We start from the raw sequence: 27,164 nt of genomic DNA, 5'->3' as shown, positions 1-27,164 counted from the left end.
AAAAGCACTTTGACATAGCCTCACTGCTGCCAGCTATATATTTTGTATTGATTGTCCTGTCTTCACTTGCTATCTTGTTGGTTTTTTGTGCTGTCTTGTGATGTGTTAAGAGTTATACTAGAGGACCACAATGGAAATAAGCCCTCTGGCTTTACTGTGCTTTTATCCCCTTTATCAGCAATAATAAAATATCTGACTCACATAACACAAACGAATAGGAGAACGATGTTTTATCAACGATGCATTAATCAAACTTGAATTTGAACTTGACCATCAATGAACTGTAAAATCAGTCCAGGCAGTGTGAGTTTGGCTGCATTTCTCAGCATTAACATCCAAATCAACACCATCTCCACCTACTCATACTTCATCTCCTTTTTGTTTACCATGAAAGTGTTTACTGTGTCCTACTGAATTAATAATTAGATAGATGTCACTGATTATAATATCATTTTATTAGAAATATTTTGAGAAACACTAACAGTTTTTCTCAGGTGCAGTTTGCCAAAGTAAATATTTTGTAATCAAAATCACTATGTTGTAATTTCCTTTCTGAGCTTCTCATAGAAATCCCACATTTGAACTGCCCTGATGAGCTCTCCTTCAATCGCAGAGTGTGTCTGGAGGTTCAGTGCCAAGTGAAGTCCAGGTGCAGTATTACAGAAACTTCTTAACTTACAAATCTTATCTTAACTGCTTGGTAGCCATGATTATTAGGGTTAGGACCTGATTTTATTAAAAAAAAAACATAACAGATGAGCAGTTCGTAAGTCAATGTTCTTATCCTAACTTATGATCGAAAAATGTGGATTACACAAGCATCCAAAATTCCCCAAATCTTAAAATAACTCTCCTAACTTCAGGAACCATTGAGATGTCCTAACTTTCACATTTCCACCAGCACACTCTCTTTCCTTTATCTCCTGAGTTAGCTTATTGTAAATTTATCAAATAGAACAGATTTTTGTACAGATGTTATCAACACCTCTAACTCATCTGTCTTGAAGTCATTGTTGTTTTGCTCCATTTCTTGTATGTTTCAATGTTTGATTCAGTGTGTTTCAATGATAAAAAAAAACAAACAAACTAACAGTTAGAGAGCTGTTTGGCTCTGCAAGATGAGAAAAGTAGTGTCAGTTGCTAGGTAACAGAAAAACGTTGATAAGCAACATTGTATTTGGGATTTCCTAACCTGAGATAAGATGGGATGAAGTGAGATAACATGGGATTCCTAGTGTTAATTAAGATTTGTTTCTGTAATACTAAATTGGGAAAAATCTTATCTTAGGCTCTTCTTTTCTTAACTTAAGACTTAAAGTAGGAAGTTTCTGTAATACTGCCCCAGGAGCTGACTGCTGTCTTAGTAAATCAGGCACTGAATACACATAGATTGCAGCTGCAAATTCAATGAATTTAGTAAACCTGGCCCTATTTGTTCAATCAAATTGTTTTTTAGTGTACGGCGATTGCATTGAAATGTGTTTCTGTCGTCCACCCTCGAGATATCATCGATCTGTGATGTTTGGTTCAGTGCATCCTGGAAGTTACTTTGTAATGAAGTGTAGCTTTTTGGTGTACACACATCTCTTCATCCTGTCTGGTTCTTGATTTCCTACTTTTCCCAGAATGAGTTGAGACACTCAGAGGAACATGCACTTGTCGCACTTATCAGTGAATAAAGCACTAGTAAAATTTGAATCCCTCATTCAAAATGTCGTATTGCTTTTTCCTGTGTAGTTTGTGAAATATCCTCCCTCTAAAAGGTTATTTGACAAGTTGAAAATGAGATATATACACCATCCAACAGCAACATGGACCCAGAAATGCACAGTAATGGTGACTTTTTAAGGTTTCATCTGAATATGGCTTCTGAATACATGTTGTTTGTAGGGCTGCCCCCTGAAAGTCAAAATTTATCCCCTCACTCAACTGAGATTCTTCAAGTTGAGCTGTAAACTTCACAAACCGAGGCTCAAAATCACCACAAACAATCAAACTGTCTGTGATATGAGCTGAGAGGGGCACTAGAAATTGAGGGTGTTTAATACCTGAACTAAAAGACTGCTTTTCACACCACAGATGACAAAGAAAGGCATTACTGGTAAAACATACTTATATGGGCTGATACAGGAGTTTAGTGTGGTACAAAGAGGAACGAATTGATGAGTCTTCGAATTGAACAACGAAATTTAATTCATTTGACATAGTTCTTGAGTCGGGTACAGCCCAGGTTGGACCTCAGATTAAGCAGAATGGTTGGGTTTAGTTAGTACGTTACGCATCTCGTCCTTACCTCGATGAGGAAATCCCCCATCCTAAGGCCCGCCCTCCAGGCCACGCCCCCCTCATCGACAGACTCCAGGTACTGCAGCGCGGGGAACGCTGGCGTTGGAGTGAACTCCTCTATGGGAGTCTGAGCTGCAGAGGACAAGAGGACAAAAAGGCTGAGCATGAGTGGACACAGATAACAAGAACATGGGTTTAAAATGAGGGATGGGATAGAGAGATTAGAAAGAGAGAAAAAGAGCAGATGAGAGTGAGAAATCTGTGGAGGTGAATTTGGAGATGAGGCTCACCTTTGGCTCCCCTAAGCACAAAGCCAAAGCCCTCATTGTCTTTCTTCTGTAGGAGCACTGTCTTCTCCTTAATGATGTAGTCACTTAGTGAGAGTAAAGAGGGAGCAGAGGGGAAGGGGGAAAGGGGGATGAAGAGAAACAGGGAGAAAAAGACAGAGAATTGGGGAGGTATATGACTTCTATAGCGACAGAAAGGTCTTATTGTCATGCAAATAAAGCATTTTGTGAATGTGGAAAACAGCAATACTGCATCACATTATGAAATCACACTGCAGCAAAAGACAGGTTGGCTTGAGAATGTCATACAAAAATGCTGGTGCACAAAAGGGTTGATGGCGGGGATACAGTTAGTGTCACAATGGGAGAAAGTGTACATGAGATGACATTCCAGACTATGGACTAATCCAGCCAGAGCTGACAAGCACTGGGCCGGGGGGTACGGCACATTAGAAAAATGTGCACATACACTTCACTGATAATGGAAACTTCGAAATGCACCTAAATCGCTGCATTAGCTTTCACCGCCTCTGGCAGCTTTTGCAAGGATACTGCTTTACTGACTCCAGCTACCGCACCACTACCGGTCATACATGACACTTCAAATTATGTACAAGAAGAAGTCAGACAGGCCTCTAATCTCCCTCCACAAACAGCTCCTCATGCTCAAAAGACTCCAGCCTGGGAGGGCAGAAACAGCGATCACAGACATCGGTGATGCAATCATATTATGAGACTGTTGGAGTAGTGTAACAGCTGGCCCAGCAAGCTCCTTCATTATTCTATTACCATGTCTGGGACGTTTGGCCGAGCTGCTTTACAACCCTTTCTCTGATACAGGACTGGTTAAATGGACTCCACACTGACACACACACACACACAGCCACATCTCATGACTCATTTCTGGCCTTGACTTTCTAACAATGTCAATTCACCCTATTTCTGTTGTTGGAGAGCCTCGGGCATAAGCAGAGCTGTATGATTTCAGAGGAATTCCAGATATTTCTTCTTCTTGCCAGCTCACTTCTGTGTTAGTTTGTGCTCCTCAACTAAACTCAAACTGGCACTTGACAAATCAAAGTATCTGATTTCCTAGATGGGCTGAACTGTGTGTGAACAGGACAAGTAGCCTGCTCGAAGAGTTGTCTTTATTTACAGTGATAGCTTGACTGCCAAAACAATGCAGTAAAAATGCCCTGGGTATACTCAAGGACATTATTTCCACTGGGAATACAGTCTGTTGTCCCTCCCCCTTTAAATGGGAAGTTTGGGTAACTTATGTACAGGGTTTCTGCAGGTTTCACCAAGCTAAATTTAAGACTTTTTTACAAACTTTTCAAAACCCTTATGAAGGCAATACCTATTTCATGTCCATAAGAACAAAAAAGTTAATTATCTCTTCGTGATATCTGCCAATCCAAATTGTGTACTGTAAGACTTTTTGTCCTTTCCACACTTGAAGGTGGAGCGTAAGGCTAACTGGGTTTGCTTTGATAAATTCTTAGCGTTTTGGTTTTGTTCAGGAGTTGTTACAGCGAGATCAAGACATTTTTTTCCCAAAAGTATCTTTAAAAATGAGACTGAAGTTAATGCAGCCTCATAAAAGTAATGTTAACTTTATAATCCAATCAATTTTTAAGACCTGTCAAAATTGACATTTAAGGCCCAAAATTCAGATTATTGGATTTCAGACTTTAAAAGACTTTTGAAAGCTACTACAAGACCTTATGAAACACTCTCAACCTAATACTGATGCCTCTATGTGACCTACATGAGCAATCAAGACCATCGGAAGAAGAAATTATTGCTATTAATGCCTGCCACAGGGTCGGATTCTCAGTGAAATCAGATTAAAAAAGCTGTGTTAACATTTTCCCAAGCAAAGTTACAGTGAGTCACATGTTAGCTTGTAAAAAGGATTTTTATTTTAATAATTTTATATTTGGCATTATATTTTGTGGTTATGGTAGAGGAAACACTACCACTTTTGTCACAGATGCCTCCAAAATCAACAAAATATGACAGCACCTTGTAGTAGCTTTAAGGACCCATGGAAACCCTGTGTGTTCAGAACTTCATGAGAAACAGCAAATTAAATGATATTTTTGGCCCTGAGTTAATGATTTCAGGCACTGCTTACTCTCAGGCTGCATTGAAATTCTGCCTTCTTCGCTTAAGTCAGCAGACCAAAAACCGTGGCTCTAAATCCAACCTTAACTATCTATAACCTAAACACAACCACTTCATTGGCTGCCTGGAAATAACGTCTGCAGCCAGGTATTCATCAGGGTAACTTGGCCATGTAACCACTTAGAAAAAATCAACGTATTATTTAAAGATGCCAACATATCTAATGTACTTTTAGGTTTTAGGCAGCAGATTTGAATGTTTTTAATGTCTGGCAGAGGACCCCATCACTCTGACTTCATCTTGCCTCTGCCACTTCGGAAATACCCATGCGTATACTGGCACTAAAATAACAATAACAGTATAATATTATATTTCACACTGTCTCTTACAGCACAGACCCAGCAAGGTTTTGTGTATCTAATCCGGCAGAGCATGTAATAAAGTTTGGCTGTGGAATCACAGAGGTCCAGCAGAGTCATGAGCCTTACAGGCCTGAAGATCCAGACTTTCGACACCAAGCCATAACTTTAGCACTGAACAGACGATCGCTAGTTTCCCCTACTGAGGTCCATCCCTTGTGTGTTTCTCCATCAATGTTAACTGTTTCGCCAACGCACAGCCGCCTTCCAGCCATCTGCTCCTCACACCTCATTCCTTTTTCTCTCACCCTGTCCTCCATCATGCTTTCCCTTTCTGAGGATCAAAGTAACACGGAGTGGGTGGACGGATCCGTCGGGCTCTTCATGCATCCACTTCTACAATGGGGTTAACAGGGCACATCTGATTTCATTTATATACTTAAAGGGACAGTTTACCCCTCTAACGAAAATGTGTATTTTTCCTCTTACCTGTAGTGTCATTAATTGTTTTGGTGTGAGGTGTTAAATATTTGGAGACATCGGTCATACAGATGTCTCAAATATAATTGAACTAGATACCACTCAGCTTGTATTGTGCAAAGCACCAAAAATGTACATTGGAAAAACTCAAGATAATCCACAGAGCTTACTGTGAGCAGTTTCATGTAGGAGCTACTTTCTTTCCAGTACAAAGAAAATAGCTCCAGTAGATTCTACTGCAGAAAAAAAAGTAATTCTGGTAGACTGTACCTTACAAAGAATGTAGATCTGGTAGACTGTACAATAGGGAGAAAGTAGTTCTGGTATATACTACTGCAGAAAGAAAGTAGTTCTGGTAGACTGGACAGTAGAAAGAAAGTAGTTCCATTAGATTCTGCTATAGGTAGGAAGTAGTTCTGGGAGATTGTACAGTGGCAAAAAGAAAGTAGTTTCAGTAGATTATCTGCAGAAAGAAAGTAGTTCTAGTAGACTGTAACGAAAAGAATGTAGATTCAGTCGCTTCTACTGCAAAAACAAAGTAGTTCTGGTCGATTCTTGCATAGAATGAAAATAGTTCCTACATGAAATGGCTCACAACAAGGTCTACGGATTATCTTGAGTAACCAGGTTATGATTTCTGGAAAGAGAAATTGCTGTTGAGTCTTTCAAAGTGTTTTTGTGCTTCAAGCACCACAAGCTCAGTGCCATCTAGGTCTGAGTACCATATCTGAGGTATGACAGACATCTCTACGTCTGATATTTCCAAAACTTGGCAACTCACACCAAAATAATCTATATGGATAAATTACACTAAAGGCCAGAAGATTTTGGGGTGAAATGCACCCTTTAAAGCTATTCAACTTATCTATCACCACATTGACCACTAGTGCCTGGCCAATTAGGACCAATAAAAGTGCAAACATCCCTGGTTAATCTCTGTTGGCTAGTGGGACACGCTCTCTCTGAACTGGCTGCAATGAAGCTGGAAGCCTAGTAGAGACCAGAGTTATTATGTACCCTCCTGAGTCATCCTCTCTTCTATCCACAATTACTGAGAAAAAAGGCTGCTTTTTAACCATTCATCTGCTGAATGAACATGCAGATAGGCTGGCTTTGTGGGGACAATACCCCCACATACACCACAAGTGAAACACTTGACGGATGTTAGTGGACACACACTGTGGATGGACATGTTGGTAGATAGATGAACATAAATATATGTACAGGAGAGATACTCCCACAGCAATCAAACACTATGACGTATACACTCATATGTGAGAGCCACATATATTTTATTCAGTGTATATAGTCGCATGCACACTCACACACAAACACAAATGCATGCACACACACTCACACACGTACAGAAATGACCGGTATCTCAAATAAGAGCTCGAGAGGAACTGAAAAAAAGACACTCTTGTCCCTTATTGACTTATTCACTTTCATCCTTCTCACATTTTTAATGATACAATGGGACACATTAAAAAAACGGGATGTGACAGTCGGTGGTGGTTTTAAAGGAACAAGAATAAATGGGAAGAGCTGGTGAATGAAAAATATCTGCTTAAAGAAATCATGACTCAAAGAGAATGAAATACACCCACACTGTCTGACTGAAATGCATCAATATGTGCTCCCTTTCATGCACTAACACACACGCACACACAGCGTTCAGAGACGCACACGGGAGGAAGACACAGAAATAAACATGCTGCAGAGAGTCTCCATTCAATAGCGACTTCCGTCCCCACAGATATTCACATGCAGAAGAAAAAATGACAAATATGAGACACACACGCACACACTCAGAGACACACGCACACACAGAATACATAGCTTATTAGTCTGTCTTTGAAAAGGCACGGCCTCTCAATAGCATCATCTACCTCTCCCCTCTCTCCATTGTCCTCTCCTCACATCCATAGCCAGCCAATGAATGAGGAAACAGCCGCTACCTGTAAATGAACCACACGCTCCTGTTTCTGGGGCCCAGTGACGGCCACGAAGAAGAGAGGGAGAGAGAGAAATCTCTCTCTCCGCATCCCCCCATTGCCATGTCCCCCCCTCCTCCTCTCTCTCGCGCGCTCTCCACCACCTCCTCCTCATCCCCTCCTCCCTCCTCCCGGTCTTCCAGCGAGAGCTCAGCCGGAGAGAGCCGCGAGAGTGGAGGAGAGAGAGCGAGATGGTCTGCACCCCGCATATACTTCAGACGAGAGGAAGACAACGTGAAGGAAAGAGAGACTACCAGCGATTATCACTACAGGGAGAGAGTGCAGTGTGTGTGTGTGTGCGTGTGTGTGTGTGTGTGTGTGCTGGTACACGAGAGGAAGAGGGTTTGGTTGCAAAGTAGGGGAGATGGAGAGCTGGACTGGCGGGGTGGGGATGCGGGGGATGGGTATAAATGTAAGGCGACACATCCACTGACTGCTGTATCACAGATATACTAACAGCTGATTCTCACCCTGGATTTACTCACACACATTTGCAAACTTTCCTCCCTCCTCTCCTCTCTTCTAAAGCAGAGCTGTCATCACCACACAGGCTGACAAACACTCTTCCTCTCTCTGCACCCTTAGAAATAAGGGCTCCAAAAACACTCTTACTTAAGGTCTGAGGTTTTACCCAGAACCATTTGCATGGCACAACGGGTTCCATTAAGAACTCTTTTTGGAAGACATAATTCTTCTAGGGTTGTTGAGAGCATGGGTGTTAAACCCACCCTCTAATATTAGACTGTCTACCCATGATTCAGCTGGGTCAATTTAGACATTGTAAAAGAGAACTGCCCCTGGGTGGGCTCTGGATGAAACCTATGAAATATAAAGGGGTTCTTGGTAGGACCCCCCCGGGTGGGTTTGAGATGAAACCCCTGGCAGAAAAAAAGGTTCTTGGTCGACCGTCTTGGGTGGGTTCTAGAGGGAATTCTTGGAATATAAAAAGTTTATTGGTTGAACTTCCTGGGTGGGTTCTTGTTTAGCACCTTTAGAAGGTGGAAAGGTTCTGGATAGAACCCCCAGAGAGGGTCTGGGTGATACCATTACGCCATAGAACGGTTTTCGGTAGAGCGTCTCACATAGGGTTCTCAGAGAGTTTTCACAAGAGGGCCTGCTGGAACCTTTATAAAAAGGTTCTATCAGGAACCAAAAAGTGTTCTCCAGCAGGAACAAGCACATAAACCCTATATGGGTTGCACCTTTATTTGTGAGAGTGGATCCTTCTCTGAAATAGTAATTGACATTCTCCCTGCAGTGAGAGAACATACTCTGGATCACCTTGCTCTTAATTGAGCACCACTTCAACACGGTGCTGCAATTACGCTTAACCAACTTAGCACAGGTAATATAACCCCAGTGGCTGCTGTTTCCATTTAGAAACACAAGCGCAGCTGGATTAAAGTGAATGCCTTCTTTGAATGACAGCAAGAGCTGCTCAGCATCAAGGGTAATGTCAGCTACAATGTGTAAGAGGCTGTAAAACCCCCCAGGGTGGCGACTGGTAAGTCCTTCTCACAAGCCCGGGGACCTAACCAACGCTTCAGCCTGCTCATGACTCATCAGCACGATGATGTATGTACACGCAAAGAAGACACACACTCGCACACTAACTCTCAAACAAACACACACAGCTTCATAATACACAGTTGCAGCTGCCCAGGGCTGAGCTGCAGCTTCAGACAGATGCCACGGAGGAGGAGAAACAACCCCCCCCCCCACCCCTCCTCTACCTTTCATTATGGCATTATTGTGTTCAGTGTAAACAAGCAACCAGAGAGGAGAGGACAGGAGAGGAGAGAGGCATGTGGATGGAGGTATCAAAGAGACAAGTGCATTTTGTCTGGTGGAGCCAAAAAGGGGGCAGAGCTGAAAATGACATGGCTGCTCTTTGTGCTTTCAGCGCTGACGTGTTCACGCGGGGAAACAATAGAGAACAAGTGCTGTTCAGGATCAGCAGAAAGCAGACACATACAGCACGCAGGAAGACATGAAAGCACAAGAGGTGAAGCAAGTGAGCACACACACACACACACACACACACACACATACACACGTACACACGTACACACGTACACACGTACACACACGAACCTCCTGTTGGCTGCAAAACAAGAGCATGTCAACTGTTTCAATCACCTTGACTGGCCCCACAGTCTTACCTTACAGTAATAAACCAGAGAGCAGACAGTTCAGCTGCTGCCCACACTCCACAGCTAGAACTGTATCACAGGCTGCAGTCAATCTGGTTTATTTTAGTTTTATTAGTTCATCTATTTTCCAAACTGGTATCCTGTTCAGGGTTAAGAGGGGCCGGGGCCTGTCCCAGCATGCACTGGGTGAAAATTCAGGGACAGTTCAGCACACACTCACCCTCACATTTATACTTTCCCAGCAATTTATACTTTTCCAAGTTTACTGTTTTTTTCTTAGCAGGGATAATTTGGATTATTTGCAGTGTGGTTGTATGAGGTACTTATCCATACAGTCAGTGTGTTACCTAGTAGATGGCCGTGGACACACCCCCACTTTCGAGAAGCGATAGCTGTACCAGCACAGAAGCGAAGCAATGAGCAATGTACTGCTGTGGACAGGGCCAGAAGCAAAACATATTTTAACCTCAATAACCTCAAAAAAATCAATATCAGTGTAAGTGTACGCTATACTTAGAATAATTTCTTCTCTTTTACTTTGCCATCAGACAGCCGTTTCTGACAGGAAACAGCATTTATGTAAGCCAAATTCTGCTCTCTCGTGCCCAAACCAGACTCCATTGGTGAAATCAGTCATTTTACTTTACAAAATATGAGAGTTGCTTCTCTCCTGCTGCCTCAGTCTCTTATTTGTTTATGTTATTGTGTGACTTTGGTGTTTTAAAAGGGACAGTTCAAATTCACTGAAGTCACACAATAATACAATCCAACTAGCAGGTTGAGGCAGTGGCCAACCTGCATCTCCCGTGTTCTGTGAGGTAAAATGACTGTTTTGGTAAAAGAAATCTGGTTGAGAAAGAGGGAACAATATTTGGCTCATATAATGGCAGGTTCCCATTCAAAAAGGCTGTCTGATGGCAGGGCAAAGTGGTGAAAATATTCCCAATATTTTGCACACTTCAACTGATAGATGTTTTTAAAAGGATGTATTTTAAATGGCTAAAATACCTTCTGCCATGGACCCCATCCACAACAGTTCACTGCTTAGCTTCTGTGCTCTTCTCTGCTTCTCCAAACTGGAGGCGTCATGATCACCATGTACTGTTTCTAATACACTGACTATCATTAAGAATATCATACAACTTCACTTCAAGTAATTTGAACTAACCCTCCAAGGGCAGCAGGCTCATTATGCTGCAGGACTGAAGCTGGAAGATTATTGTTTCTGCTCCAACTTAGTTATCATTCAATAACAAGTTTTCTTACCTGGGGCCGTCGGTACCATCGTAGGCTCCGACAGTGACGTTACGGAAAAGCTTCCTCTTGGCTTTCTCACTGCGCGTCTCTGCAAGGCACATGCAGGCAAAACATATGCTCAGTTTTAACTTTCAGCTTCTGTCATGACACTTTCTCTGCAGTCTTTTTACAGAAGTGTTGTGTCGTCAGCACGAAACACAAATGAATCAAATATATTTACACCCTATTTTTGTGTCTTCTTGGCATATGGTTTGCATGCTGTGTGAACAGTGCAGCTGTGAAAATAGAAAAAAAAAACAACAACTCAAAGTCTGTGTTGTACACGTACCACTGTCTGCTACAAAAGGGCCTGCTGGTAACATGAGTGTGACATGTGCTGGGTGTTACCGCGACTTAGAGGATAATTCCAGCCTGAGGGAGTATGTAACCCACTTTATAGCATGCCCTCTCTCTTATCTACTGTTTGTGTTATTTTGCATAATTGGTAAGTGTCAAAAACAAAACAAAAAGTTGATATAATTTACATATATATGATGTTTTGTTTGTATCCTGCTTGATACATGTAGCATTTATGAAAATTGTCTGATCACAATTTTTCATTTTTAGAAATAAAGTTCATTGCTTTTGGAAAAAGTGGCAGATTTCAATTGTTTTGGAACAAAAACTCAAGTATTTATAGGTTGTTTCAATACAGTAAATATTAATATTGAAACATTATTAGTAACAGTAGCTGTTATTCTTGCAGTAACTTTTTCAAAATTAGCAAGGATTTCCCTGATTTACTCCATGAAGGTAGCCATGTTGGATTTTGCACACACAGGCCAGCTGCTGGCCTGCAGTGCACTGATATTCCAAGAAATGTCTCAGGTTGCATGCAACAGATTTTTCAGTTAAGTATTCATCATATATTGATATACTGTGGTGAAACTCACACAGGTTTCGTCTTACCTGCTCGATCTTTGGTGAGACCAGCCACCTCTTCCACACAGTCTGAAGGAAACCAGCCAGTGCGACCTTTCACAGTTCCTTCCCAGTATCCCCCCTCTCCTACACTTAACACTGAGACAGACAGTCAGAAAAATAGACGGAATAACAGATAGTCATAGATAGATGACTAGAATTTAATATGGGTAGTAAAGGCACTGTCACAAACACTTATCTTTCCATGAGCCTTCCTTGTTTACCTTTAGATACCTTTTTTATAATAACTCTGTATAATCCACTGAGAATGAATGGGAACATGTATTGCTTTGTGATGATTGGATGTGTCTGCTGGTGCTTCTCATTTCTCTTGTTTACAATCCTCTCTTCCCACATGTACATCTCTTGCTGTTGATGTTTTAGATACAGCAGCTAGCATTTTTCCCTGCAGCTGCACTTGAAGTGTCTAAAAATTGCACCAAATTATCAGCAGTTGAGAACAGTTAGTTAATTATCTGTCAAATGATTCCAATGCCAATAGCAGGTTTGTGATAACAGCGATTAAATCATCGAGGGCAGATGTTTACTCCCATATTTCACCACTTGTAAAATTTTGGCTCAATCTCACCTTTAACTTTGTCTCCTTTGCTAAGTGAGAGCTCTCGCTCTCCACCAGCAGAGTGGGCACGGGTGGCCACATAAACTCGCCCTGGGACCGCACTGTACATACGCTTCATCTGACCTCCCCCACTGCCCGCCGAGGTCGCACTACAGAAGGAGAAAGAGAGATGGAGAGAGAGTCTCTTATGAAACTGAGAGATAAGACTGTGTGGCACACTGTGGAAAAAAACAAGTGAGACAAAATGAGACGACATACAGCTTGTCAGGCTACATCAGAGACAGTCAGTAGTTGAGTCATACTAAACAGTCACAGCAACAGTAAGACTGCATGCTGCAATCTTGTATTTACTAAGTGTCTAGCATTCAGTGCATATTGTATGTCTGGTATTAAGTAAGTGCTAACAATTCTAACACAGTCAGTGTGCCTCAGTTCTCAGCTATAATAATACTCTAAAGTACACAATAATTTGGCTGTTGGTATAAAAAAAAAATTAACATGGGGAAAACTCAATGTCACCTAGTATACAAGGAATTAGTGTAACAAGTTATGTACTAATTGGAAATAATGTCAAGCATGTGGATGTAGATGTCAATCAAGCTAGTTTAAAGATTGAAAATGTCTTAAATAGTGTGGTGCACTGGTTCCCTACCTGAGGCTCCTGACCCCCACTAGGGGTCACCCAAGCTTCACCACAGGGTTTTCTTTTCAAAAATATGCTGTATATATAGTTGGTCTATATCTCAGCATTTCACTCAGTACAGAAGACTACATGGAATAGTTTAGATTATTATTTAAAGGAGCAATATGGAAAAACTGCGCATTTAAAAATAAGTACTGTAGTCCAAATAGCATTTTGGAGTCATAGACTGTATTTTAAATTGGTTAAAATGCAATTTCGCATCTGATTAGTTGAGGTGAGTTGTGAGATGGCAGTGCCAGTCTGTTGGTCAGTGCACCATTTTGGTCCACACTGAAATATCTCAACAATTGTTGGATGCATCAGGAAAAACTGGAGCAGACATTTATAGTTCCTAGATGATAATTATGTGAAAATTTTCATTTTAATTTGTCCAATACTTTGATTTGACACCAAATATCTACCAAACTAATTTGATTCAAAACAGCCTCAGTTGTACTTTGCCTTCAGTTTTAATTAACACGTTTGCATTCTGTTGAACATAGTAAACATCAGCATGTAAAGATTTGTCATCGGAAGCATGTTCGCATGCTGATGTTAGTCTTTAACTAAAATCATCACTACACGGCCTCAAGAGGCCCTTCCATGCCTGTAGACTCTTATGTGTGTTTATTTCCAAGTTGTCGCCAGAGCTACTGCACCATCGTCTCACATTTTTAACACTTTTTTTTTTCAGGCTGTGAATAGCTCCTCTTTCTCTGTTGCTTCACAGGACAGCGATGTCCATCCATACCACACTTACAATATGGGACATTCTTGCAGTTGAAAATAGTACACAGTTTGCAACTGAGACACATAGTATCTTCCTACATACAGCAAAGGGTAACTGGAGATTAATGACCCCTGTCAGTAGATGGCCTTAAAGCACTGGTCAAATTTAGATTTCCACATGTTAACTAAAATCACAGTTTATACAAAAGTCTGTATACAAAACTAGTTAAAAAGATAAATGTCTTTGTCCTCACTCAAGGATAAATTTCTAAACCCGATTAAATTGTGGTTTAACTTGAAATTATTTTGCACCAAACTTCTTAACAAGTTTAAAATGAAGAAAGATTAAATTTAAACCTTTCTTTATTTACACTCTAAACCTGGATTAATTCTGTTGCACCAAAACTTTAAATTCCAATTCAAACTATGAGACGGGTTCCAGGGAAAAGAGGTTGGGAATCACTGGATTAAAGCACCAGATCAGAATGAGATCTGAGAGATTCCTCTCTTAATATATAAAGGCTTCTTACCCCTGTCTGCCTCTTGGCTGCCGGTGCCTCTCCTCTGTGTCACTTTGGCCTCCTCTCCCTCTGGATGGAGAGCGCGTACGAGTTCTGGGGCTACTGGAGCTTCTCATGCCGATGGAGGCCCTGCGCTGGCCCTGCAGAAAAGTCACAACATCAAAGCTGGTTCTGTAACTTACTATGAGTAAAAGTCTGAGAAGCATATCTGATATCACAAAGATCAGCAGACGAGCATCCACCTAATGGTCCTCAGTACCTGTCCTGGGTTGGGATTGGTTGCAGCCTTGTTGGGCGGGGCCAGAGGGTCAGACTGGGGCATGGTGTTATCGCTGTTAGCGCGCAGTAGGGGGTGGGAATGAAGTGAGGGCAGAGGCAGAGTGTGGGCGCTCTCTTTTCGCTTGGGAACAAACTTTGGCGATTCCAAAAAGGGCACTGAAGATGGGGGTGTGAGGTTCACGGGTGAGGGTGCAGGGGTGAAGAGGAATAAGAAGGAATAAGAGGTGAGGAAGAGCAGTGGAGTTTGGTGTGATGGGATGAGATGGAGGGAGAAATTAGGCAAGTTGTTAGGGAAAAAGAAGGGAGACTGTGAGGGCATATACATGATAAATTCAGGAAAGTATAAAGAAAAGCAGATGTTGGGAACTGATTGTAACACTTGGTAGCCACCTGGCATGAAAGCTTACCTATGTCTGAATCTTTGTGATTTTTGATGATTTCCCCGAGTTCAAAGTGACCAGACATTATAGCTAGCTGTAAACACACAAAAAAGAGATAAGACATGGAAAAATCTTTTGAGAATCTCCTACTGCTTCCAGTAGTAAATGTCCAGGTTTTTTTGGTCTTATGAGACTTATATTTCTCGTACTATGAAAGTGAAAGTGGCCACTTTTGGATTTTCCTAAATGTATTATAAGAATTAAGTATGAATCAAGTCAACATTATGTATGTTTAGAAGTAATAGTGCATAACCTCACAGTACCTCAATTGAATTTGCAGGAAACATGTAGGACACTGAGTGTCTTTATATGTAGATGATCTGATAATATCTAGTTCAGACAGTGCTCTGCACCCTTGACATGGTGATTATGCTTTATCAATTCAGCAACTCTTCTTGCCTGGAGAAGGATTTTTTGAAGGGATATCAGAGCATCCAGTCAAAGCTTCTGACTGGATGAATGATCTGATACTATTCCTTAAGCGAGAAAAAACAGAATACTACGTTAGTGGGTTAACCCAAGAATCCCATACTACATGGGACCCTCTAGTATTGTATTTAGAAAGTGTAGTGATAAGAACTGAAGGTAAATTGGTCTGTATACTTACAGTGATTCATTATTCATCTCTATTTCTATATGTTTGTGTGTGTATATTGTTTCCCATGCAAAGTGTTGATTCATGGGTATATGTTGTACGTATTTTATTTTCCTATTCAATTTAAATTAAAACCCCATGTATAAATTTTTTTTTGTCTATATTATTTTGTATAGGCAGTCTGGATGCGTGGGTGGAAGGGTAGAAAAAAAAGAAAAATGTTTGTTGTCAAATGTCTGTAAGCAATGTTCTTTTTTCTCAAGTAAAAATATGTATAAGTAAAATGGCATGCTTCATTATTATGAGACTGACAGCTGAAAAGAGACAGGAAAGGCAGTTTTTGGTTTTGTTTTATGTCTCATATATGTGTCTTACATGTCTTGAGAGGTCATTATAATACTGTATGCTTGCAAGATTAGTTTCACTGATGGCTGCCCAACTCATTTAAGTTTGACATTACATATATTATCCACTAAGAATATTGTATGTGGATTGACGATATAGTATGATTCAGAATTTGATATTACATAAATTTAATGAAGATCTTGTATCTGGTTTGGCAGATACACAGTATATTACTTTCAGATAAAACATAAAAAATTACTTAAATATGACTATATCTTTTCCATATGGGAAGCTATTATGCTTATTGCTATTTCTTGTTTTGTTTTTTTATGTCATCATATTTTTTTCTCTTTTAGTTTGTCACAAAACTGTTTGTCAGAGCTACTCTACAAAAACACTTTAACTCTGATAAAAAATACATACAGTACTAACTGATAGTTAAACCATTTACCTGAAAAGGGGTCTGACCATGTTTGTTCTTTGCCTCCTTATTTGCTCCCCTGTACAGAAGAACGCGGACACAGCTTTCCTGATCATCCAGATAAGGAAAGACATTCGTTAACACCTTTAGAACAACCAGCATAATAATTATGGTAATAATAGTTTCATATGAGGGATCTGCTGCCGTACTTGCCTTGTTGTACAGGGCAGAAATGTGAAGTGCAGTGTTCCCTGAGGCATTTTGAGAAGAGGTGTCTGCCCCATAAAACAGCAGATGTTCCAAGTGCTGGGCGAAGCCATTCTGGCACGCCTTTCAGTGTCAAGAGTGTGACAGAAATATCCACAAATTGTCAGTATTAGAAAGTATAGACAGAGACAAATTAAAGTGAAGAGGGGGATTTCATATAGGACTCTTTCAGTACAATAGATTTAGGCAGAAAACAGGAGAGGATAAAAGATATTGCGAAGGAGATACAAAGAAAAACAAAGGGAAATAATATGTCTTACATCCACATTTGGATCCATAATTACTCTTACAGAAAAACAGGTCAGAGCCAATTACATTGCACCATGGTGGAAAAGAAAGAAGACAAAAAACATTAAAACAACAGAGAGAAGCCTTCAGCAGCCTGTGAGGTTTCCTCATATTTTTCTGCAGGGACTAAAATATCACAAGATATGTACAAAGTAAAGAAAGAAAACACACAGCACGGCAAAACCAAAATAAAATACCATGACAACCGGCTCGCAGCACAAACGCAAATTTACCAGGATGTCACAGAGACATAATGTAGGCAATGCACCCATATCTACAGTAAGAAAGAGATAACATCCAATGCTCTTTCTGGACTGGACTCAGTTCGAGGTGACCCAGATTTGAACTGGTTTTAAGGGAACTACGTGGTCACCTCAGTTACAGTCTGCATTTTTTTTTATCAAAGCACGATTCTCAGTGAAAGGCTGGTGGAGATGATGATAGGGGAGGATGAAGGGTACCTTATGTATTTCTTCCATTCCAAACTCCTCTTCATCCCTGTGCTATGGAAAGAGAGAAGGAGGGGAGGAAGGAGAGAGAATGGAGAGACGAGTGAGGAAGGCACAGAGGAGAGAGGGGGGGTTTGAAAAAATGCTGAGACGGGCTGAGGGCGATGGTACATGACATCACAACCACAGAGATAAGACAGGGAAATGTTGGTGCATTGCTTAAATTTACATGAAGAGAGACAAAGACCAGAGATGCTTAACATGAAAATATGAAAGGAAACCATAGAAATATGGATTTGTATTTGCTGAGTTTATTTGGTAGCACTTTATCTGAAGGAGGCTGCATAAGACTGTCATTACAGTCTCATAACCATGTCATGACACCAGCCATGAACATAAAAGAGTTTTTAGGAAGGTTTATGACTGTTGTTATTAAGTGTCATTTAGTCAATTATGTCACTTTTAATGAAAAGTTTACATTGTTTAAGATGTTAACCTGTCAGTGTCTTTGTTATGACAACTTGACACTGACCAACACAACATTACCTGTCAGTGTCAAAACAGAGGCTAGCCCCGTGGCTAAAAGCAGCTACAGGTAACAGCAGACAGCAGTTAGCTATCTTTGACAACAGGTAAACTAGCTAACCGCTAGTTTACTAAGATCACCTCGGTACTGTACTCTGTCGTCAAACTGGCCTTATAACATTCAATGACATCTTTATGACCAAGTCCAAGATGTATCACTGTAGTTGACATCAAGGAAAATATTCACAATCCACATTTATAATGGTCTCATGGCAGCCAATGTCTAAACCAATCACATGACAGCATGTTAAAACATAAAGCTAAACATTTCTTTGTTTTTATGTAAAGTTGTCATGACAAAGACACTGACTGGTTATATAGTCTTGGTGTCATAAGAAAGAATTTTTTTGAGTAATGTCTAGTTTTCATAACAAAGATATCTCAAACAATGTCAACTTTGTATTAAAAATGACTGACCCAATGACACTTAATAACAACAGTCATCAACATTCATAAAGACTCCTTAATGTTCATGACAGGGGTCAGAACATGGCTATGATGATGTAGTGACAGTCTTATGCACACTCCTCCAAATAAAGTATTACCATTTATTCTAAATCTAAAATCTGAAACCGTCCATTAGTACCTGGTGGGACTCGTCCCAGCCGTTCTCGTCCCTCGTCCCTAGTTTCGCCCTGTAGTACAGCAAGGTCTCGCAGCAGGAAGTTTCGCCCCCTGTCAGTACAGTGTGGTACAGCGGGGTCAGGCCACAGCGGTCTTTGTAGTTTGGAGACGCTCCGAGGGACAAGAGAACCTGGCAAGACAAAAGAAAAGAGCATCTTTTCTACGAGTGTGTGGGTGGTGGGTGCACATACACTGTCTGTATAGACAAGCTGAGAAAGAAAGAAAGAAAGAAAGAAAGAAAGAAAGAAAGAAAGAAAGGAAGGAAGGAAGGAAGGAAGGAAGGAAGGAAGGAAGAAAGGAAGGAAGGAAGAAAGAAAGAAAGAAAGAAAGAAAGAAAGAAAGAAAGAAAGAAAGAAAGAAAGAACGAACTGATTATATGACTGGGGCTTATTTTAGTTGTGATGCTGCTGTTGATTATTGATAAGAAAACACAAAGTTTGTTGAGTTATAGCAATTAGAGCTGCAATAATTAATCAATTAGTTGTCTACTATTAAATTAATCGCCAGCAATTTTGCCAATTGATTAATGGGTCTGAGTAAGTTTTTAAGAAAAAAGTCAAAATGCTCTTAAATGTAAATATTTTCTGGCTTCTTTACTTCATCTCTAATATCTTCAAGTTGTGAACAAAACAAGACATTTGAGAAAATCATGTTGGACTTTGGAAAACACAGATGAGCGCTTTTCACCATTTCATGACATTTGGTAACTGCAGCAGGGATAGATAAAATATTATTTTGATTATTAAAATATATTTTCTGGCAAAGAAACACTTTAAAGCAGGTGGGTCATGGTAAGCAGTATTCACCTGTAAAAGCTTTGGTATGTGGTCTCTGATATAATATGAGGCAGCTATCAGAGATCCAAAAGGGCCTCTTTGCCCCAATTGCAAGAACATTGGTTAAAGGAAAAGAATAGCAGTCACAACTTGAAACTAACTCATACTGCTTTGCTTAGAGATTATTCGTGAAATGCTTCTCATCATCTTTAAATATCATGACCACCCACATCTGATGCAGCATTTGCAATGGTCATTTATTCTCTTCAAAACATTTATGTAAGATGTTTAAGAAACTGTGTATGTCCTAATAATCATCTTATCATAAGTTCGGCCTACTTGAGTGCGTTTAATTCAATTCACTCTATTTGTCTCCAAGAGGGAATTGATGAGGCACGAAGAGTAGAAATGAACAAGCAGCATAAAAAATACTTTAAACATATGTGTAAAAATGAAAAGAGAAAGAGAAAAAAAGAACACACATAGTATACAATGCAGCAAAGTGTTTACAATCTGCATGTGACTTACCAGCAGCCCAGCATGATTGTGAGCCCTCACAGCTTTGTGCAGCGCTGTCAAGCCGTCTCGGTTTCTAAAATCCAAATGAGCGCCGCCCTGAACCAGCACCCTGATGCCCTCCACTGGCAGACTTGACTGCACAGCCACAGAGAGCGGGGTCTCTGACCCACAGAGAGGGGGTCAGGGAGGGTGGCAGGTATACAGGTGAAAGTGAAAATCCACCCTCAGATGATTAATTTCATATCATCACTCAAACCACTTGAAAGAATGAATTTTTGTCCCTCTTCACACATGTCATTTCCACAGTGAGAGAACAAAGCAAAGTTGTGGAAAACTCACCTCCGGTGTCAGGGTCATGAAAATTTGGATCAAGACCTTTATCAAGGACTTTTGCCATTTTATCTACTGTTCCAGACTGAATGTAATCCAGGAACTTCTTGAGACTGGCCTGAGAGTCACAGAAGAAGAAGAAGGAAACTGATGTCAGTGAATGGAAATTAATATTATGAACCAGCAATATGCAATAGACACAAGAAGAAATACCTTTGTGCTGAGTTTGGAGAGAGCCTTTTCATCCAAATTTGTCTGTTTATAAACTCTGGTTTTGTACCTAAACTGAGGACCAGAAAAAGATATGTGTGAAAACTGTGATTCATGATATTGCAACTCAGCTCAGTTTATCAGATAGCATACATAAAGGAAATGACACACAAAAAATAGTCTTTATGCTGTACATCCATACTTTAGATACTATTTCATAATGTGAACAATCTTTTCACTGAAAAAAGAGAGAAAAACTGAGAATTAATAATTTTTTTATTTTTTTTTTTCAGTTCATGCTACTTGTGCTTTTTCGAGCAAATAATTAAATTTTGTTAATTTCAGGATTACAAAAAGCACCATCACTCATGTTAACTGCAGCTTAACTTACTCAGTGTTTCCAGAAATTCACTCCACGACTCTTTGGAAAAGCTCCATGATTTATTTCTTTAAAATATTAAGTCAGATTTGATAGCCTGTTTTTGTGACAAAAGCTTGATCACATTTAAGATTGAATTGTTGAATCTGCCACTAAAACAAAGATAGAGTCAGTGCTTGCATAAATACATTGCAGGAATATTCTGTGTTTTGTTCTTTTGTCTGGTGTTCAAACATGTGTATCATTTCCAGATATTTAAAAAATAAAATATATAACAAAATGTATATTTGACATAAGACTTATATGAGAATTAATGGTGATTATTTATTCTAATGGTCATTAAATATCTTTTACCACCCAGCTGTGGTATCTAGGGAAGGTTTATATCAACCACAGCAAAAACTGCATGTCCATACACAGTCATAGACATCACAGGATCTGACACACTGAATAGGCCTATATTTCAAAATATTACTTACTCATTGATAAAATATCCTCATAGTCTATTTCAACAGCTATACCATGAATAATGGAGATTCTGTCCTGACCAGAACTAAAAATGGTGTGTTTGTTTAAATATTTCATTTCACTTTCTATGAATGTTAAGTGTGTATTTGTTATGTGAATATTCTTAGATGGTGGTATGAATGTTTCTGAATGATTTTTTCTCTGTACTGTCAGGAATAACAAAAAGGTGGACGATTAAAAAACACTGGCCTAAAATATGGTGTGGTGAATCACTCATTGAGTCATAAAGATCCTTCAAAAAGAGTTCAGGTGGGTTTGCCTTCCACTTCCTCTCTGAATGGGAGACCACGTCAATGAAAACCACCTGACTGGATGTGATGTCTTGTCACCGCATCGTTACTGTTCTGTGATGGCAAACCGTTTACAGGCGGAGGAGCGTGGAGGCGAGAGGAGGAGTCTAAGCTCCTTTCAACTGTAGCAGCTAACAGATGAGCTGAACAACATACTGCACCTCAAACAGATAGAGACCAGCTATTTCTAGCGTCAGAGGTGTGTTTGTCCAGGATGAAGACAAACACGCAATAAAATAGCTACAATATGCTTATTAGTAAGCGTTGGTACACAGTGAGAACCAACAGTAACTACAGTATCAGCAACCACTGGTCCTATTCAGGCACTATAGCAATTCAAAAGGCATTACTCATGTTATAAATACACGCAGTGATGCAGCTGTGAGATACATTCTGCTGTGAAGCAGAGTTTAGTTACAAGGCCTCATCAGTACACACATGCGCGCATCTGGAACCTTGTCAAGAATGTAAACGCTCTGGTTTGAAGCCAAACCCTGAGTGCAGGATACCCTCTCAGCCCCACCCAGCTGATCAGCTTTTACAGGAGCTGCACCACCAGAGGGCAGTGTGACATAATTATATGACAACTTCATATTGATACTGTCTCACAGCCCAGTTCCTAGAAATGGAGACGTATAACTTGATTCATGTGTTGCATAATGTACAGAATGCTATTAAATGCATGAGGTGGATATTATATTTGTTGAAACTAATGCTTGAGAAATTTATCTGCAACTGTAGGGCAAAAAATGTTTTTTGCTTATGTATATGAGTAATTAAGTTTAAGTATGACAGGATGTTAATGTCATGAAACTACAGAACCTGCAAAAGTAAAAAAAAAAGTACATTTGCTTTAACAGCTGCTGTTTAGAATTCTTGTCTGGTGGTATTTTGGTGATGACAACGAGATTTTCTGTAAGAGAATATCTACAGAATTACTCAACCCACAAAAATGAAGACACTGAAAAAGATATCCAGGTAGAGCAATTCAGTCAGGGCAGTAGCTTTCATAACTGAGGTCATGTCCTCTGTGCCTTTTGTGAGATTACGGGTCATTGCAGCTACACTTTTTGGACACTTTATAGGCTAATTTGTGGTATTTTTTTAGATTTTGTATACTTATTTATTATTTAGCCTTTATTTAAAGCTACTACAAAGACTTTTAGCTGGTTATGAAACAGTCTCAGTTTAATACTGATGCCTCTTTATGACCAATGTAAGTTAAAGAGACCATCCATGAGATGACTGGCTGTTTCTAAATAGTTATTCTTTATTACTGCTGTGGGATTGGATTCTCTGTGAAATCAAATAAAATAAGTCTTTGCATTTTCCAAGGCAAAGTTACAATGATTAGTTGTACATTTTTCTTGAGATAATTTTATTTTTGACGTAATAGTTTCTGGTTATTATGATGGAAACACCACCACTTATGTCCACAGGGGCCTCCAGAATCAACAAAATATGAAGGTTACTTATAGTTGCTTTAACCAGGTTTGTCCCCTTGAGATGGAAAATCTCTTTTAAAAGGGCAACCTGGCCAAGAATATCTGCATCACAGAGTTTCAACAGTAAATTATAGTCAGACACAGAATGTAAATGATATTAAAATAATCACATAAAACATTTGCACATAAACAACTTGAACTAAATGGATTTCACCATGACTTTAACATCATTTAGGGTTACTAAGCTTTGAAGTTTCATTTAATAAACTTAATTTAATTGCTCTGTAGACTGTTCCATGCATCACGTGCAGAAAAACTAAAAGCTTTCATTCCCAATTCAGTTTGGACTCCAAGAACAACAAATTGTAAAATGTTTGGAAATTTGTGAACTTTTGAGCCAGCCAATAAATAAATCAAGTATTTCCCCACCAGACTGTTATACGCTACGGGAATACTTGGTCTGTGGCCCTGCTCTGAGTCACTTTCACACCATAGCCGCCTCCATACCTCCAGGTAAGGCACCCCTTTCTCAAAGGACTGTGAGTAATCTCGCAGGGCCCGCTCCTCCTCCAGGAACTTGGCGTCCCGTCCGTCTCCAGCCGGCTGGAAGAGGCCGTAGTTGTAGACGTCCCACAACGACTCGCTGAGGGAGCAGATGATCTGCTGCTTAGCGTTCCACGCCGTGCAGTCCATGTCAAACTGAAGACACCTCTGATGGACAGACAGAGAGAAAGAGAGAGCACAGGAAAGTGTGGAGGTCAGAGGCCTCAGAGGTGGAGATTGCTAATATTTCTCACATTTACGCATGCTCTTGAGGAAGATATTGGTTGTGATGGAAGAAGTATTCAGATCCTTTACCCAAGTAAAAGCACCACAAGTACAAGTCTTACTTATTTCAGTATTACCAGCAAAATTTACTTAAAGCATCAAGAGCATCAATTTCATTCTGCAGTAAAATGGTCCATCAGTGCAATGTTTTTGGATAAATATTACTGCTGCATTAAACGTGTATGTTGACTTGAACTGCTGCAAAAGCTTATGTTTGCACTAATTTGAACTACTTATATACTGTTTGATACTTCAATCTTGTGAGAGCCACATATCTCTAAAAAGTTAACTTTTCATGGTGTCAGAAAAACAGGCCTGTTTTCAGCTTTATGTGTATTTTCCAGCTAATCCAACAGGGGATTTTCAGTTGTTTATTTAGCCTTAGAAGTTGGAGAATTTTCTCAACTCACAGAAGAACACTTAATCCTTTGGTTCACAAGGAAAATTCAAATTCAAAATCACAAAATTTGAGGGAACATGGTTTTCAAGGGACAGAAGGGGTATGAAGGAAATTGTTATCTGATAAGTAAATAAGTACCTAAAGCTGTCAGACAAATCCATTTGAGTAAAAAATATAATTTCTGGCTCTGCTGAGGAGTAGAACTATAAAGCTGCATAAAATGAAAATACTGAAGTAAAGTACATGTACCTCAAATTTGCACTTAAGCGCAGTACTTTAGCAATGTGCTGAGTTCCATCCCAATGGAAATTATAATGATCAATATATCTCAAAAATTAAGGGTCGGTTCACCCCAAAAAAGACAACAAACCCCCATTTCAATTGGAATTAAGCCTTGAATGTTGAACTAAGTAGCAACATTTATCTTAAGTATACTTGAGTACGATTTTGATTTACTTGTACTTAAATATTTCCACTTTATGCCACTCATACCTCTAATATACGACAAAGTGTGAGGGTTACATTAGAGGGAATTAACCCAACAGTGAAAACTCACTCTTTTGTTTTTAAGTTTTGTTTTTTAGACTTTTGCTTTTAATAGAATATATTTACATTTTGGTATTGTTCCTTTTACTCAAGTAAATGGTCTGAATATTTCTAAGTGCTTCATCATAGAAACTATATCCTTTCTTAGCCCTCCTTTAATCATTGTCTCTCTAATCTTCTTATGTTTTATTTTATCATATCTGTATCAAAGAGCTCTGTCTCTTAGAAATGTTTACATCATTAATATAGCTACTAATTTAAAGGTCATACTTCTGCAGATTGTGTTGTGTGTAAACCAGTGCAGCAGGCACAATTATTTTAATACACACAATTTCAGCTACATTTAGTCAGTTTGGTTAAATATCTGGTCAATGAGACTTTATTGTTATGGATTAATAATGTAGCATGATGGTTTTCACATCAGTTGGTGGATGATGAATGCATGAGAATATGGTATGTGTGCAGAATATGAATGCATTACTTTTAAATAATTGATCATCTGCCACATTCACGAAAATAAGACGACATATGCTGTCCTTACAGTCAGTGCTATCAGGATGTACGAGTCTGGCTCACATCTATTTTCACACCACTCTTTCTCTTTATCCCTATTGATTCTATACTGGGATAAATATTTCCCTTTCGTTTCTTTCTTCTTTGATCTCTGCATGCATAATGTCAGATTTGCGCCACATCCAGAGGAGAGAGAACAAACTAGTTGGCGAGAAAAGCTCCTTCTCCTCCTTCTTACTGTATGTCTGTGTGTGATACACCAGAGGCTCACAGACCACGATGAAAAAAAATACCTCGGATGTATTCTGTGTATGTGGTATGCCTAACTAGATTTCACAGTGATTTGTGCACTGCCCATTTCCTCGTATTATTCCATTTTCTTGAATTTCCACAGGAAGGCCATTGGTTTTTTTTTTTTGTCCTTTTCTTATTAAAGTCTGGAGCCGCAGGACAGAGCTGACCGGCAGCAGGGCTTTAACAGCACACTCTTAGAAATACAAATGCAAACAAGAACTATGAAGGGTTCTGTGGCTTGTCGTCACAGGAGAACCATGTTGAGTTCCTGGCAGGACCTTTTATAAAGGTTTCACTTGAAACCCTTTCAGATATTTCTACCTTGAACCCAACAGAAAGGTTGCAGCTAGATCCATCTATGAAAAGTTTGAGTTCTACAGAGAACTGCTCTATGCTGTAATGGTTCCACCAAGAACCATCTAGGTTCTTCATCTAGGTTTTTTGCCAAAAAAGTTGGCAAAAAATAGCAGATTTTCCTTGGGAACCAAAGTGTCATATTCCACAGATCGTTGTGCATTGCACAGCACCCTCTGTTGATGATATCCTTGACTGCAATGGTAATAGATATCACCAAGGTTGCAAGAATCTTGAATGGAAACTAATTTGGTAATTTTGGTGGAAAAGGACTTTGATTTGGGGGCTGCATCCAAACGCTTTCCATCTTTAAATAATGATAACAAGAACCCACCCAGGTTCAAAAATCCCTTTCATATTCCAAGGGTTTTATCTAGAACCAGACAGTGAAGTCTACTGAGAACCTTTTTATATTATGGTACAAAAAAAAACCCAATGAACCATTCCAGTGCTTCCAAAAAGGGAATGGAACAGGTTCAGTACCCAGAGCTAATTTGGTAGAAAAGGACCTAGATCAGATCTTGGGGTTTTATTCAAAATCTTTCCATCATCTAAGGGTGACAGAAAGAAATCACCCAGGTTCCAAGATCCCTTTATATCCCAAGGGTTTTATTAAGAACCCACCCAGGGAGTTCTACTAAGAGCCTTTTTATAATATGGTACAAAGAACCCCTGACAAACCCTTCCAGCAATTCAGCAAAAAAGGATTCTTTGTATAAAAAGTGTTCTTATGGGAACCCTTGGTCTTACAAAGAACTCTTTATGAACCATTTATTCAAAAAAACAGTTCTCAAGAAGCAAATGGTTCTGGGTAGAGCCTCAGCCCTTCAGGAAGAACCCTTTTCTCTAAGAGTGCAGGGCTGAGAGGTCCGAATGAGATGAGATGTATGCGTCCATGCTGTTGTTCCATTTCAGAGATTTGTAAGTAAAATTGCACAGCTCAGCACTCTTCCATGTCCTCTCTGCCCCCCTCGGAGCTGCCCCCCCTTATATGGAAAGGGGGGGGGGGGGTGCAACTCTATTGGCATGGCAACCAGTTCA

At 39.8% G+C, this 27,164-nt stretch overlaps 1 protein-coding gene across 1 annotated transcript in view; it reads right to left on the bottom strand.

Moving 5' to 3' along the window:
• LOC146311840 (SH3 and multiple ankyrin repeat domains protein 1-like) overlaps positions 1 to 27,164 on the bottom strand; it is a 62,373-nt gene that overhangs the window by 14,952 nt on the left and 20,257 nt on the right. Inside the window, exons 3-18 of the mRNA XM_084740349.1 lie at positions 23,696 to 23,899; positions 20,550 to 20,621; positions 20,346 to 20,454; positions 20,016 to 20,167; positions 18,674 to 18,841; positions 17,515 to 17,556; positions 16,712 to 16,828; positions 16,529 to 16,606; positions 15,105 to 15,171; positions 14,678 to 14,853; positions 14,428 to 14,558; positions 12,496 to 12,635; positions 11,895 to 12,005; positions 10,956 to 11,034; positions 2,577 to 2,659; positions 2,294 to 2,418 (exon numbers count right to left, since the gene is read on the bottom strand). Coding sequence (XP_084596475.1) covers positions 2,294 to 2,418; positions 2,577 to 2,659; positions 10,956 to 11,034; positions 11,895 to 12,005; positions 12,496 to 12,635; positions 14,428 to 14,558; positions 14,678 to 14,853; positions 15,105 to 15,171; positions 16,529 to 16,606; positions 16,712 to 16,828; positions 17,515 to 17,556; positions 18,674 to 18,841; positions 20,016 to 20,167; positions 20,346 to 20,454; positions 20,550 to 20,621; positions 23,696 to 23,899 — 1,854 coding nt within the window. The remainder of the gene's footprint in view (positions 1 to 2,293; positions 2,419 to 2,576; positions 2,660 to 10,955; positions 11,035 to 11,894; positions 12,006 to 12,495; positions 12,636 to 14,427; positions 14,559 to 14,677; positions 14,854 to 15,104; positions 15,172 to 16,528; positions 16,607 to 16,711; positions 16,829 to 17,514; positions 17,557 to 18,673; positions 18,842 to 20,015; positions 20,168 to 20,345; positions 20,455 to 20,549; positions 20,622 to 23,695; positions 23,900 to 27,164) is intronic.

This window comes from Lutjanus erythropterus, chromosome 17 (assembly GCF_056507025.1).
Source record: "Lutjanus erythropterus isolate fLutEry1 chromosome 17, fLutEry1.hap2, whole genome shotgun sequence".
In the NCBI taxonomy this organism is placed as follows: domain Eukaryota; kingdom Metazoa; phylum Chordata; class Actinopteri; order Lutjaniformes; family Lutjanidae; genus Lutjanus; species Lutjanus erythropterus.
The sequence above is the reverse complement of the archived record's forward strand: the minus strand, read 5'-3'. Positions and strand labels throughout refer to the sequence as shown.